Here is a 15498-nt window from a genome sequence, read left to right as displayed (position 1 = left end):
GTTTGTGTTTTGTATATAGGTGATCCTTACTGGTATGAGGTGATATCTCACTGTGGTTTTAATTTGCATTTCTGTGATGACTAGCGATGTGGAGCATCTTGTCATGTGTCTGTTGGCCATCTGAATTTCTTCTTTGGAGAACTGTCTGTTCAGCTTCTCTGCCCATTTTTAATTGGATTGTTTGCTTTTTGTTTGTTGAGGTGCGTGAGCTCTTTATATATTTTGGATGTCAGCCCTTTATCGGATCTGTCATTTATGAATATATTCTCCCATACTGTAGGATGCCTTTTTGTTCTATTGATGGTGTCCTTTGCTGTACAGAAGCTTTTCAGCTTGACATAGTCCTACTTATTGATTTTTGCTTTTGTTTCCCTTGCCTAGGGAGATATGTTAATGAAGAAGTTGCTCATGTTTATGTCCAAGAGATTTTGCCTATGTTTTTTTTCCAAGAGTTTTATGGTTTCATGACTTACATTCAGGTCCTTGATCCATTTCAAATTTACTTTTGTGTATGGGGTTAGACAATGATCCAGTTTCATTGTCTTACATGTAGCTGTCCAAGTTTTGCCAACACCAGCTGTTGAAGAAGCTGTCATTTCCCCATTGTATGTCCATGGCTACTTTATTGTATATTAATTGACTATATATGTTTGGGTCAATGTCTGGAGTCTCTATTCTGTTACATTGGTCTGTGGGTCTGTTCTTGTGCCAGTACCAAATTGTCTTGATTACTGTGGCTTTGTAGTAGAGCTTGTAATTGGGGAGCGAGATCCCACCCACTTTATTCTTCTTTCTCAGGATTGCTTTGGCTATTCGGGGTCTTTGGTGGTTCCATATGAATTTTAGAACTATTTGTTCCAGTTCATTGAAGAATGCTGTTGGTAATTTGATAGGGATTGCATTGAATCTGTAGATTGCTTTGGGCAGGATGGCCATTTTGACAGTATTAATTCTTCCTAGCCAAGAGCTTCAGGTGAGTTTCCATTTGTTAGTGTCCTTTTTAATTTCTCTTAAGGGTGTCTTGTAGTTTTCACGGTATAGGTCTTTCACTTCCTTGGTTAGGTTTATTCCTAGGTATTTTATTATTTTTGATGCAATTGTGAATGGAATTGTTTTACTGATTTCTCTTTCTGTTAGTTCATTGTTAGTGTATAGGAAAGCCACAGTTTTCTGTGTATTAATTTTGTATCCCACAACTTTGCTTAAGTAGTTTTGGAATGGAGTGTTTAGGGTTTTTTTATGTACAATATCATGTCATCTTCAAATAGTGACAGTTTGACTTCTTCTTTACCAATCTGGATTCCTTGTATTTCTTTGTTTTGTCTACTTGCCGTGGCTAGGACCTCCTGTACTATGTTGAATAACAGTGGGGATTGTGGGCATCCCTGTCTTGTTCCTGATCTTAGAGGAAAAGCTTTCAGCTTCTCGCTGTTCAGTATGATGTTCACAATGAGTTTATCATATATAGCCTTTATTATGCTGAGGTACTTGCCCTCTACACCCATTGTGTTGAGAGTTTTATCATGAATGGATGTTGAATTTTGTTGAATTCTTTTTCAGCATCTATGGAGATGGTCATGTGGTTTTGTCCTTTTTGTTTATGTGGTGGATGATGATGGATTTTCTAATGTTGTGCCATCCTTGCATCCCTGGGATGAATCCCACTTGGTCATGGTGTATGATACTCTTGATGTATTTTTGAATTTGGTTTGCTAATATTTTGTTGAGTATTTTTGCATCTATGTTCATCAGGGATATTGGTCTGTAATTTACATTTTTGGTGGGGTCTTTGCCTCGTTTTGGTATTAGGGTGATGCTGGCTTAATGGAATGAGTTTGGGAGTATTCCCCCCTCTTCTATTTCTTGGAAAAATTTAAGGAGAATGGGTATTATGTCTTCTCTGTATGTCTGAAAAATTTCCGAGGTAAATCCATCTGGTCTAGGGGTTTTGTTCTCGGGTAGTTTTTGATTACCACTTCAATTTTGTTGCTGGTAATTAATTGGTCTGTTTAGATTTTCTGTTTCTTCCTTGGTCCGTCTTGGAAAGTTGTATTTTTCTAGGAAGTTGTCCATTTCTTCTAGGTTTTCCAGCTTGGTAGCATATAGGTTTTCATAGTATTCTCTAATAATTCTTTGTATTTCTGTGGGGTCTCTCATGGTTTTTCCTTTCTCATTTGTGATTCTGTTGATGTGTGTTGATTCTTTTTTTCTCTTAATAAGTCTGGATAGGGGCTTATGTATTTTGTTAATTTTTTCAAAGAACCAGCTCTTGGTTTCATTGATTTTTTCTATTGTTTTATTCTTCTCAATTTTATTTATTTATTTTCTGGTCTTTATTATGTCCCTTCTTCTGCTCACTTGAGGCCTCATTTGTTCTTCTTTTTCAAATTTCAATAATTTTGACTTTAGACTATTCATTTGGGATTGTTCTTCTATCTTTAAATATGCCTGGATTGCTGTATACTTTCCTCTTAGAACTGCTTTCACTGTGTCCCACAGAGGTTTGGGCTTTGTGTTGTTGTTGTCATTTGTCTCCATATATTGCTTGATCACTATTTTAATTTGGTCATTGATCTGTTGATTATTTAGAACCATGTTGTTAGGGCTCCATATGTTTGTGAGCCTGTTTGCTTTCCTTGTAAAATTTATTTCTATTTTTATAGCTTTGTGGTCCGAGAAGTTGGTTGGTAGAATTTTAATCTTTTTGAATTTACTGAGACTTTTTGTGGCCTTGTATGTGGTCTATTCTGGAAATGTTCCATATGCACTTGAGAAGAATGTGTATCCTGCTGTTTTCGGGTGTAGAGTTCTGTAGATGTCTATTAGGTCCATCTGTTCTAGTGTGTTGTTCAGTGCCTCTGTGTCCTTACTTATTTTCTGTCTGGTGGATCTGTCTTTTGGAGTGAGTCATGTGTTGAAGTCTCCTAGAATGAATGCATTGCATTCTATTTCCTCCTTTAATTCTGTTAGTATTTGTTTCACATATGTTGGTGCTCCTGTGTTGGGTGCATATATATTTATAATGGTTATATCCTTTTGTTGGACTGACCCCTTTATCATTATGTAATGTCCTTCTTTATCTCTTGTTACTTTCTTTGTTTTGAAGTCTATTTTGTCTGATAAAAGTACTGCAACTCCTGCTTTTTTCTCCCTGTTGTTTGCATATAATATCTTTTTCCATCCCTTGACTTTTAGTCCGTGCATGTGTTTGGGTTTGGGGTGAGTCTCTTGTAAGCAGTATATAGATGGGTCTTGCTTTTTTATCCATTCTGTTGCTCTGTGTCTTTTGTTTGGTGCATTCAGTCCATTTACATTTAGGTTGATTACTGAAAGATATGTACTTACTGCCATTCCAGGCTTTCGATTTGTGGTTACCAAAGGTTCAAGGTTAGCTTCTTTACTATCTAACTGTCTAACTTAACTCACTTATTGAGCTATTATAAACACAGTCTGATGATTCTTTATTTCTCTCCTTTCTTATTCCTCCTCCTCCATTCTTTATATGTTACGTGTTTTATTCTATGTTCTTCTGTGTTCCCTTTGACTGCTTTTGTGGGTAGTTGATTTTATTTTTTGCCTTTAGTTAGTATTTCATTCATCTGCTTTCTTTGCTGTGATTTTATTTTCTCTGGTGACATCTATTTAGCCTTAGGAATGCTCCCGTCTAGAACAGTCCCTCTAAAATACCCTGTAGAGGTGGTTTGTGGGAGGCAACTTCCCTTAACTTTTGGTTGTCTGGGAATTGTTTTATCCCTCCTTCATATTTAAATGATAATCATGCTGGATACAGTATTCTTGTTTCAAGGCCCTCCTGTTTCATTGCATTAAATATATCATGCCATCCACTTCTGGCCTGTAAGGTTTCTGCTGAGAAGTCTGATGATAGCCTGATGGGTTTTCCTTTGTAGGTGACCTTTTTCTCTCTCTGGCTGCCTTTAATACTCTGTCCTTGTCTTTGATCTTTGCCTTTTTAATTATTATGTGTCTTGATGTTGTCCTCCTGGGGTCCCTTCTGTTGGGAGTTCTGTAGGCTTCTGTGGTCTGAGAGACTATTTCCTGCCCCAGTTTGTAGAAGTTTTCAGCAATTATTTCTTCAAAGACATTTTCTATCCCTTTTTCTCTCTCTTCTTCTTCTGGTACCCCTATAATGCAGATATTGTTCCGTTTGGATTGGACACACAGTTCTCTTAATATTCTTTCATTCCTGAAGATCCTTTTGTCTCTGTGCCTGTGTTCCTGTTCTCTGATTTCTATTCCATTAACAGCCTCTTGCACCTCATCCAGTCTGCTCTTAAGTCCTTCCAGAGATTGTTTTATTTCCATATTCTCCCTCCCAACTTTATCCATTAGTTCTTGCATATTTCTCTGCAGCTCCATCAGCATGGTTATGACCTTTATTTTGAATTCTTTTTCAGGAAGTTTGGTTAAATCTATCTCCCCAGGTTCCCTCTTGGGGATTATCTGGATTATTCTTGACTGGATCAAATTCTTCTGCCTTTTCATGGTGATAGAGGTAGTTGTGGTCAGTTGGCATGTGTGTCAGCTGGGAGAAAAAGTCCCTTTTTGCATGCTGTTTGCCTTCCTCTCCTGTGAGAACGGCAACCCCTGGCAGCTTGTGCTGGACAGTTGCGTGCCAACAGGGCCTCTTAGGCCTGGGTAGCTGCGAAGGCAGCTCTGGGTGGTTGCTGTGGGCATGGCTGCTCTCAGGCTTCTCCCCTGCTATGGTGGGGCCATGCCAAAGGGGGAATGGATAGGAGGCTGTTTATCACCACGACGGTCCTCAGAGCTGCCCTGTCTCCCAGGGGGGTAGGGCGCCCGGAGTTCCCCAGGATTCCCAGCTGCTGAGCTGAGTGTTTCGGGACACCTCCATCCACCTGTGAGGCCCCTGTCCCTTTAAGACTTTCAAAAAGCACTCGCTTTTCTTTTGTCCCAGGGGCGCCGGCTGCGGGGACCTACTCACAGATTTTACTGTTCCATTTCCCTAATATCCAGCACACTACGCAGTGTGTGTTTGCGCTCCCTGTGCGTATGACTAGGGCTGGGTATTTAGCAGTCCTGTGCTCCCATTCCCTCCCTGCTCCAACTCCTTTCCTCCTGCTGGGGAGCTGCGGTGAGGGGGCACTCGGGTCCCGCCAGGCCGTGGCTTGTATCTTACCCCCTTCGTGAGGCGCTGGGTTCTCGCAGATGTAGATGTAGCCTGGCTGTTGTACTGTATCTTCTGGTCTCACTTTTAGGAATAGTTATATTTGTTGTATTTTCAAAAATATATATGGTTTTGGAAGGAGATTTCTGCTGCCCTTATCATGCCGCCACCTTGGTTCCTCCCTCTGCTGCAAGTTTTTATAAGGAATTTCAGATTGGACTTTTAAAGGCCTCTCGAGGCCAGAAAGCCAAACCAGACTTGCCATCAGGTTTTTCCTGCAGTACCTGTAGGTTTAGGTAAATTCCTCTCTTCTTGAGGTCCCCAAGACATTTTGAGGTTCCTGCACTTGACAGGAAGTGACCTTCCTTACTCACCTGATAAAGCTGCTGGGAACCCTGTAAGCAAGGTACCAGGCGAGTTCTTCCAAGGGGTTTTGTTGGCTTTATAAAGTCAATCTTAGTTACTTAAAGCTGTCTGTTCAGATCTGAGTTTATGCACGTGTCTCTCAGGTATGACATTCTAGCTAAAGCCTTGGTAATATAACCAGTGTTTTTAATTGGTCCTGTTACAAGGAAAGCAGATTCTTATTGGACTTATGCAAATAAACATACTGCCATGAAATATAAAAATACTCACTGAGAGTTTTTAAATTTTGGAGGGATCAAATAGAGAGAAAGATAAATGTTTCAATTTTGCTTATAAAGGTATTGTCATTTACTAAGCTGTTGTCAGCTTACAAGAAAATTTTAAAACACTTTTTATTAGCAACATTTGAAACAAAAAGTCATAAAATTATTTTCCTTAGTTTACTTAATCTTATGTAACTAACACTTGCTCTACTGAAATCTAGTTCTTTACTAGTTTAGAAGTAATAAAACAGTGACTATAAATGACTGGTTAAAGATCTGATGAAAGGTTACTATACAACAGTAGACATAAGGAAATTTGGATATCTCTGTAACATAAAACGTTCAGTAACAAAATTTCACATCATACCCTTTGACAGTGCTTTCCAGGTAATTAAGCAGGTTATTATATATCAGATAAATAAGTCAAATTAGTCAAATATTTTCCGCAATGAGGAGAAAAAATTCCTTTGGCATGTTTCAGGGAAACATGGAAAATACTTGGAAAATATCAGAGTTAATTAGAGCTAAAAGCACCTTTTTGAATTTGATTTTGGGGAGCTGTAAGAAAGTTTTTAAGGCACTTGCCTAAATAGAATGTATGAAGGTCACTATGAAACAATACTTCTCTATTTAACCAGAATGGCAATAAAAGATTTTAAAGTCAAATACAGAAGGTTACACAGTTGTTAGCAAAATTTAGCTTTTAGTCCTTTAAATATTAAGACCTTATTTTCTTAAGTACTCAGACAACTCACTGAGACTTTAGACATGAGAAACTGCTTTGATAAAACAATCAGAATATCCTTTGCAATCTTTCAACATTAACGGTAGACTAATAAACCTTTGTCCTTTTAACAAACAGAAAAAAAAGTTTTGCTGTGTACTTGATATTGACACGCATTTGCTTTAATTTTACATAGCATGACCATATCAATTCTTCCACAAACATTCTACAATTTTACATTCATAGTTCTCCCTCTTTAAACAGCTCTTTAGAACTGTTCTAGACTTTAGGACAAAATTACCTTCTTTTATCAAAAGACACATTCTTTTGCATACAGAAATGTTTTACTACTTGAAGTAGTTTTAATTAGAATTTAAAACCATTAGGGTACCTTAATTTTTAGTGAACACTGAGAAGTAGACTATTGTAAACTGTTACACTAGCATTCTTAGATTGACAAATTTATGAACACATTTTATAATTTCTGGCACAATTTCTCACTAAGCACAAAATGTGTCTACTTGACTTAGCAAAATATTAAGGTTTTAGGTTACCACAAAGATTCTCAGGCTGTTTGTAGGTATACACAATGTAATACACTGTAACACACTATTATTAAGGTGTTCACCTGCTATAATGATTTAGTTTACTCATTCCTAACAACCATGCTAGATTATGCACAAAACTTTTACCAAACATTACACAAAGTCAAGCCTCTTTTTAACCATTTTTTTCTTGAAAGATTTGACAGATAACATCCACTTAAATGACTCTAGATAAATTAAGGCAACTGATAACCATAAGGACATGTCTGTTTCAGTTCAACTTAAATTAGCGTTAATGCTTAATATTTCCTATTAGAATTTTCTGTAAGTTTTAGAATGGCCAATTTTTACATGCGCTTGTCTTTAAATCTTTTTTTATTAATACCATCCGGAGGTAGAAAAATATCTTTAATTTATACATTTAGACACACCAACATACCGCTTGAGACATAATGACTACAGGTACTGTTCATAAAAGAACACATACACAAACTGATACAAAGAGTTTTGAGTTACCAATACCTAATTGCAAAATGATGTTGTAATTAAATATATCATTTCCGGCCATTTTTCCCTGCTTGGCAGTTTGTATTGAGGCCAAGTGGCATTATAGAAGGAAATCAGCTTCTTTCATTTAGCTTATCTGATTAAAAGTATCTCAATTTTTAAGAATATACTCTAAGGGTGATCAGTTTACATAACTGGGTTAAGATCTAGATGGCCCCAGACTAACAGGGCCGATGAAGGCTCTGAACTGATGGGAACTGTGTGTGTCCAGGGCGCTGGAAGTGAAATGCAAGTATGATTTTAGCACCAGTCATTTAAAGCCAGGCTGTATTGCAGAAGATAAATTTTTTCTGTCTCAAGGAGTCTAGTTTAAGAACCTCCCAATTTTGAGGATAATGATGAACCCAGTAAGTAGAATAGATTTCCACCAAAAGAATTTAGAAAACTTGTTCCATAATGTAGTAGTCCGTGGGACTTTTGACCATTTTCCTTCCTTGTGGCAAAATTAATTTAGCTGAATAACATTATATTGTATACTTCTCTTCATTAGAGAGGTTGTATTGAGGACAGGCTTGTGTGCAGAAGATAAGACTCTTCTTTTTCAGGGTCTGGGGATCAAATTGCTCCCAGTTCTTTAGAATGCATGCCAGAGGTGCATCCGGCTTTGAACTTGAAGAGGAAACTCCCATCCCTAAGAGAGAGAGACAGGTGTGCAATGCCTTGTCGGCCTTTCCTCTGTGCAGGCATCCCCTTGCCTTGCAGCCTCGGTGACAGTGGTCAATCACCTCCTCTGCCAGGCCTACTGGACTTAACCACTCCTTACCAGTGTGGCTTGTACCTTGCATTGATTTCCCTCTTGCCTTCCCATTCAGCAAGAGTTGCTTCAGAGCCCTGGATCTAGTGGGAACCTCACCAGTATGCTCTTACTTTAAGCCTTCTGGGAGTCCTGATCAAGACCCTAGTTTCTCTGCATGGACTTTGGCAGAGTACACTCGGGATCATTCCTTGAGAGCCCCCTGCCTGTCCGATAAGTGCAGGGACTGTGTGACCTCTGACTGCCAGAGCCTTGTTCAGAGCCACAAGCCTGTTTTGCTTCCCTGGGGACACAGAAAAGGAAATGCCTAGCCTCAGGAAGGCTGCCTCTCAGAAAGGGAGATCAACAGAATAGAGCCATTTACTTGGTGGGCTCAGGTTTCATTTTTGACTGCTTCACAGACTTCATTTACATTATGCAGGAGGAAGTGGTGCAGGCCCAAAGAGGACTGCTTTGAATGAGGAGCAGGGGAATTTTTTCCAAGGCCACAGTTAAAATTCAGAGGCTGTCACAGACATTTATGGTGGGGGGAGTCTATACTCTTAAACACCTGTTTTTGCCACTGCATAGTAATTATCCTGCTAATCACATTGTGCCCAGACACATTTCTTGAGATAAAAAGTGCAGCATTTAGTGGGGAATAAGAGCGAAGCATGGATCTCCTACCTTGCAGTGGTGAGCATCGGATTCCATGAAATTTGACGGAGGCACACATAGAGCCTGTAAAGGAAATAAAGAGCATCGTTGCCTCACCCAGAGGCCAGGGCGGCCTGAAGAAGCAGGCTGGAAGTCAGAGAGACAGAGAGAGACACTCCTCATGGACACCCAGTCAGGCTGTCGGGGTCTGATTCCAGACACGCGGACGTTTGAGAAGCCCCTGAAGTGTAGTCTCAGCCTAGACTCTCGCAGTTGCCCATGGCTTTCCTCAGTCCCTCGCATCCAAGGAGAGCCTCTGAAAGGGAATCCTGGCGTCCACTCAGGTGACTTTCCTGGCTCCCAAGGGAGACGGGGGATCCACTGAGGGGAACACTGGGGACCCTGTTGTCTGAGACTTTGAGATCAGTGACCGGGCTAGTCCCATTTAAGTGGCTGACGAGTGCCCAATGTTCTGTGCCGTAGACAGCTTCCTTCTATAAGGACAGTGAAAGAAAAAGGCAGGCTTGGATGCAGATACCTCCAAAATTATCCCAGATAAGCCCCCAAATTTGATGCCAGGGTTCTTGTTCATGGAGCCAAAGAATGAACTTTGCAAACACTCAAGATAGAAGAACAAGAAGAAGAGGCTTTTATTTAGAGATAAAGTGAAAGGACAGAGTTCCTGGCTCTCTCCAGGAGGGAACAAGAGATTCTGTGGTTTGCTCATTGTCTAGGGGTTTTATGCGCAGTTGAGGATTTTCAGGAATGAGGGTAAAGTGTTAGGAGTGCAGACTTGTAAGACAGCCTGCCCTGCCCCTAAGGTGGGCTGGGTTGTTGTCTGTTTGCTTGGGTTGTTTATAGTTGAGATTGCTTACCGAATTAGTCTTTTGCCTAGGTTGCAGATTACTTGATTACGATTAGAGAAGGGAAAACAGCACATAGTTGCAATTAACATAAACGGCCTTTTAGCAGGCTAAGGTAAATTTTACATTGTCATGATGTAATTGATACAGTAAAGTGGCAGTTTATGCTAAGATACTTTTCTTTATCTGCAGAACACAAACATTCCAGTCCAAGTTGCTCCTGGCCTTTTGAGCTTTAACTGATTTCACTGAAGAATGTCTATATTCCTAGTGATGTATGCAAATCTTTACCCTAGAAAATGAATGTGACTCTGACTTTGCATAATGCTTAACACAGAGTTTTGATAGGGACTTCTTTGCATATTGTTACATTGTTCTGACTGTAATTGTCTTGCATTGCGTTTTTTTTTGGTGGGCCTCGCCCTACTGTGACTATACCCACAGTCCCTGTCTCAGTACTACTTCCCGATTCTTTGTGAGCAGCTCCTTCAACAATGTCATTTCATCATTTTCCTATGGGTTAGTTCATAGGACATCAGAGCAAATAGCTCCCATTTCCTACATATCTCAAAGGTGGGGCCTCCAAACCACTAAGAGACGGAAGTTAAAAGACTTTAAATACTGGGACCAGCTCACTCCAGTCGGCATAGATGTCTGTTTTTCCAGCCCACATGAAGGCTCTCCTTATTCTGGGCTTTCTTCTCCTTTCTGTTACTGTCCATGGCAAGGTCTTTGAAAGGTGTGAGTTGGCCAGAACTGTGAAAAGGCTTGGACTGGATGGCTTTAAGGGTGTCAGCCTGGCAAACTGTAAGTTAACTCTTCTTTCTCCATTCAAATAATTAGCTAGGTGTGGGACAGAGACTTACAGACGATGAATAATAAGAGGGGCTCTGAGTGAATGGACTTCTTAATTTTTTTTGAAGGTTTGTATACTACCTCATAAAACAGGTTAAAAACATCAACTTTTTCCTTTAGAATCAGACATACCAAATGAAGGAATAAGGGCATGGGAGGACAAAATTCGATCCTATTCTATGAGCCAGGACCCATCGTATCCCTCTAGTAACTCTGCATTTGCCAGTTGCCTCAGACCCGGTGGCACATGTAGGCTGCCTAGAAGATACAGTTGAGCACCTGGGATGGCTGTGAAGTTCTGGGTACTGACTCTCTCCAGTTCCTGTTTAGAAGGTGAATTCTGTGAGCCTAGAGTAATGCAGTATTTTTCTCTTTTTTAATTCTGCTGCCATGGCATGGAGTTCTTAACAGCAAAGTCAACAACAACAAAATTATGTTGAACTCTCAATACAGGGTCAATAGGAACCTACTTCCCCTCAATCACTGTTTAAATAAGGATCCCTGAAATGTAGCTTGAAATGATACTTTGTTTTCTTACTCTGGTTGATTAATTCTTCTTCCTTTTCTTCCATATAGTTCAAGATACTCCCTGAATAAAAGTTACCTTATATTTTAATCCGTACATGTCAATGTAATCACTGTATTTTTCAAATTGAATTCAAATAATTCCCCTTAATGATTATTTTTGAGTGACTGAGTGAAGGGATGGATGGATGGATGGATGGATGGATGGATGGATGGATGGAGGGAAGGAGGGATGGAGGGATGGATGGATGGATGGATGGATGGATGGAGGGAGGGAGGGATGGAGGGATGGATGGATGGATGGATGGATGGATGGATGGATGGATGGATGGATGGATGGGGGGATGGAGGGATGGAGGGATGGATGAAATAGTCTTTCCTGTTCCATAACTCTTGCTTTCCCTATTCTAAAATGATATCCAAATTCTCCTTCAGGTAGCATAAGAAAATTGCTTTCTCCCAGAAAATCCTTATTTTTCCTAATAAGTATTTCTCATCAGCATAGGTATCTTTTATTAAGTACAAAGATCCACTCAACAACTCTGTTGATTCTTCTATTCTAGGATGAACCTTGCCTGAGGGATGGGAGCAGGAAAGGATAGTAGCAATGAAAGAAAACAGATATTTTATAAACTGTTATCTTGCTTCATTAATATCAGAAAATGATTTTCTAATAAAGAGATTCTCCTTAAGGGCCTTTTAACACTAAAATGTTAAAGTATTTTACAAGTAAAATACATCTTTATAGTTATAAGTAAGTCATTATTGAAATACAATAGCTAAATAGTCTGATTATGATATGCAGTTTAAAGTCACGTGGTATTGCCATTCATCACTAACTATAACTTCTTTTCAGGGATGTGTTTGATGAAATGGGAAAGTAACTATAACACACGGGCTATAAACTACAATCGTCCAAGCAAAAGCACCGATTATGGGATATTTCAGATCAATAGCCGCTACTGGTGTGAGGATGGCAAAACCCCAAGATCAGTTAACGCCTGTCACATACCCTGCAGCGGTAAGGCCAGACAATATTTGTGTAATGGCATAAGCCTCATCTGGTTATACTTACAAGAATAGAGACTCTATACAAATGAAAAGTCCTCACCTCTTTATTATCCTCCTCATAATTCCCTAAGAAGTTGTAGAGCTGTTAGAGTGTTCTTTTCTAACATACAACAGTTTCTGCAATGACCTATTAATTTATTGCAAACGAACTTTTTGATGCTTTGTCAAAAATAATGCCATTCCTTCAACCTACTTTGGGGAGATTTAAGGATGATTTGATGGTGCAGACCTTTTTAAAAAATTGTTTTTTCTTTTTATTATGAAATAGTCTAAATAGATAGAAACTTGGAGACATTATTATAATAAACAGCCATATGCCCATCATGCACTTTAACAGTTAACATTTTGTCATATTTACTTCTTTTATGTGTGTATATGTATATATATATGTATGTATTTTTTTTGTTGCTGAACCCAATTTTAAAGTGAATTAGAAACATAACATTTCATTTCTAAATTCTTTAGTTTGCGCCTCCAAAAACTACACTTCTTACATACATAATCATTGTTATACTTAAGTTAATTTATGGATTTATTTAATTGGGATAAAACAAATGTTCTATTGAACTTATAAAAATAGAAATAATGTGGATTTTTTTTAGTGTATAAAATATCGGGTAAGTAGTGAAAAATTGATAGTTACATTTTTAAGTGTTAAAATTCCTAATAGAGATTAGCCTTAGAATATTATTTTGTAACCGGTTAATTTAATATAAAAAATATTTTGTGTTATATAATAATTTGAGGTCATCATATAAAAATTGTTACTACCCAGACATCCAGACATTTATCACCATGGTGACCTTTGGTATATATTCTTCCAGAATAGATATCAGTCATGTATATGAATATCAAGCTTTATCATGTACATATGTACACACATACAAACATGTAAGCCATGTATTTAAAAAAATGAAATTGTACTATATATACTGTTTTCTAATTTTCTCTTTATCACAGAATTATTTCTGTGTCATTAAATACAAATCTGTATTATTTTGAAGGATGAATAGAATTCCACTATATAAATATTCTATAATGTATTGACCTAACTCTCACTGTTAAGCACTTAGGTTGTTTTTCATTTTCCCCCTTTATTAATTGCTATGAAATGCCTTGTGCATATATGTTTGGGAGCATTTCCTGTTACTTATTTTGGATAAATTCCTGTAGTAGAATTTCTGATTAAAAAATTGCTAAGCTGTTTTTTTCATGTGCTTAGTATAAAGAGAACCCCCTATCACATTACTTACATATTCCATAACTTCCAATGACTTTGGTAAATGAAAAAATCTTTTATTTCATGCCAAATGGGATGGAATGAAGAAAAGGTTTTTCCCTAACATTCACAGATACATGGACTTTTCGACAATAATTTTAATGTTCTTTCCTCAGCCTAAGAGAATAAAGCTGGCTTACTCTTAAACTTAAAAATGGTTATCCTAAGCTTGAAATGAAATTTCTATGAAAGTTGTCTTCATTCCTCACCACTTCTTTTTCAGCTTTGCTGAAAGATGACATCACTCAAGCCGTCACCTGTGCAAAGAGGGTTGTCAGTGAACAAGGCATTAAAGCCTGGTATGTTGAAGCATTAAAAGGGAAAACTATTTTACCTTACTGTTATGAGAGAAGTAAGAGATTTCAAAGACCAAAACATGCTACTGAGAGCTGAGAATTGCAGCTTAAGGCTTATGCCAAACAATATATTACCTAGAAACAATCTACTTTAACTGATTTAGAATCTTGACTCTTGAACTCCTTGATTTATTTTATGGGACTCCTAGAGTTTTTAAGATTCTGAGTGCTCTACCAGTTACGGGTCATGTCTTGAAATTATTTTTGGAATAATGTAAATGGGGAAGGTACTTTGCAGTTGCTGTTGTAGGATACACATAACTCAACATTTATGTTCAGAATTCCATGCCTGAGGACTTTGGGGAGATGTGAAGTACTTGGTTTACATATTTCCATTTAATAACTAGCAGTGCCTGAATCTATTTGTAGCCTGTATTCCATTTAGTGATAAAATATTTTGTTCTTCCAAAGGATTTGAAGTATGTACATTTAATGAAGATAGGGTTTAACCTATCATTGTTTGACCTTTCTTTACAGGGTGGCGTGGAGAAGTCATTGTCAAAACCGAGATGTCTCCAAGTATGTCCGGAACTGTCGCGTTTAACTATGCAGTTCTATTCCCTCAGCGTATTTTGTCTCTTTTTCCACATTAAACGAGGAGTAGTTGAGTGAAAGTTCATGCTACCATTCTTTCAAACAAACGTTTTAGTCTTTCGAACAGGAACAAAATATGGTCTTTCTTTTACAAGGCTTACTATTTACTAATGTGTTTATTATTTGAAATTAAGCCCACATTTTTCAATTTGCTAAAAGAAATAATGCTGGTGAAAATTTATCCAAAATTTCAGCTCTCAAATACATCTCTAGTGTACATTCAGCTATTAATCAAACAAATAACCCAGACTTAATCTTGAATGCTACAAGTACTCCCTAGTAAATAAAAATGTAACAAAAGTTTATATTAAAACAAGTTGATCTTAGGCAAAATGCCAGCTGTATACACGTGACATCTTCAAGTATTCCATCATCTCCAAACATGGTAAAAAAAAACAAAAAAGCAAAAAACACTCTTTGTTGAGGAATATGACATTTTTAAAGGAGCTTAGTGGCAAATGGCTAAAAATAGAGGCAGCCTGAATTAAGAATTTTGCTTCTATGAAATGGGACCTTTGGTTTAAATATATCCTTAGAAATGTTGCTTTAGAAAGAAATTCACGTTTTACACATCAATCTATTTTAGCCCTTTAAGGCATTCTTTTATGCATCTTGCTGATCACGAAGGAATATAAAGGATTAGATGAGCTGTTGCTGTTCTTTAATTTTACTGACTTAGATTCGTGCATTATGACTAAATCCTGAGGCAGATGGGTTTGCAAGTATTGAAGTAATTCCTAATTAACCACCAGCCTGAAATTATGCATGTTGTAAAAAAAATTATTAAATACTTTGCAATGCATACTTTGTCTTTCTTTTTTTAGAAATCTTTCTCAAGAGTCAAGATTCTCTGAAGAAAAAAATATATATGTCAATAAAAATGATTTGACACTCTTAATATATCCTATATTTACATCTGTGCCTGAACAGCAGCTGGATGTTGCTGAAGAAAAATCC

At 37.8% G+C, this 15498-nt stretch overlaps 1 protein-coding gene across 1 annotated transcript; it reads left to right on the top strand.

Moving 5' to 3' along the window:
• The first annotated feature begins 10484 nt into the window (after positions 1-10484).
• On the top strand, positions 10485-15343 carry LOC130682504 (lysozyme C-like). The gene is made up of 4 exons (XM_057496843.1): positions 10485-10668; positions 12098-12262; positions 13815-13890; positions 14425-15343. The coding sequence occupies exons 1-4, from the start codon at positions 10512-10514 to the stop codon at positions 14489-14491; spliced, it is 465 nt and encodes a 154-aa protein (XP_057352826.1). The 5' UTR covers positions 10485-10511; the 3' UTR covers positions 14492-15343.
• Positions 15344-15498: the final 155 nt, after the last annotated feature.

The sequence above is a fragment of the Manis pentadactyla genome, unplaced genomic scaffold, assembly GCF_030020395.1.
Source record: "Manis pentadactyla isolate mManPen7 unplaced genomic scaffold, mManPen7.hap1 scaffold_776, whole genome shotgun sequence".
NCBI lineage: Eukaryota > Metazoa > Chordata > Mammalia > Pholidota > Manidae > Manis > Manis pentadactyla.
This window is presented reverse-complemented; position numbering and strand designations above follow the sequence as displayed.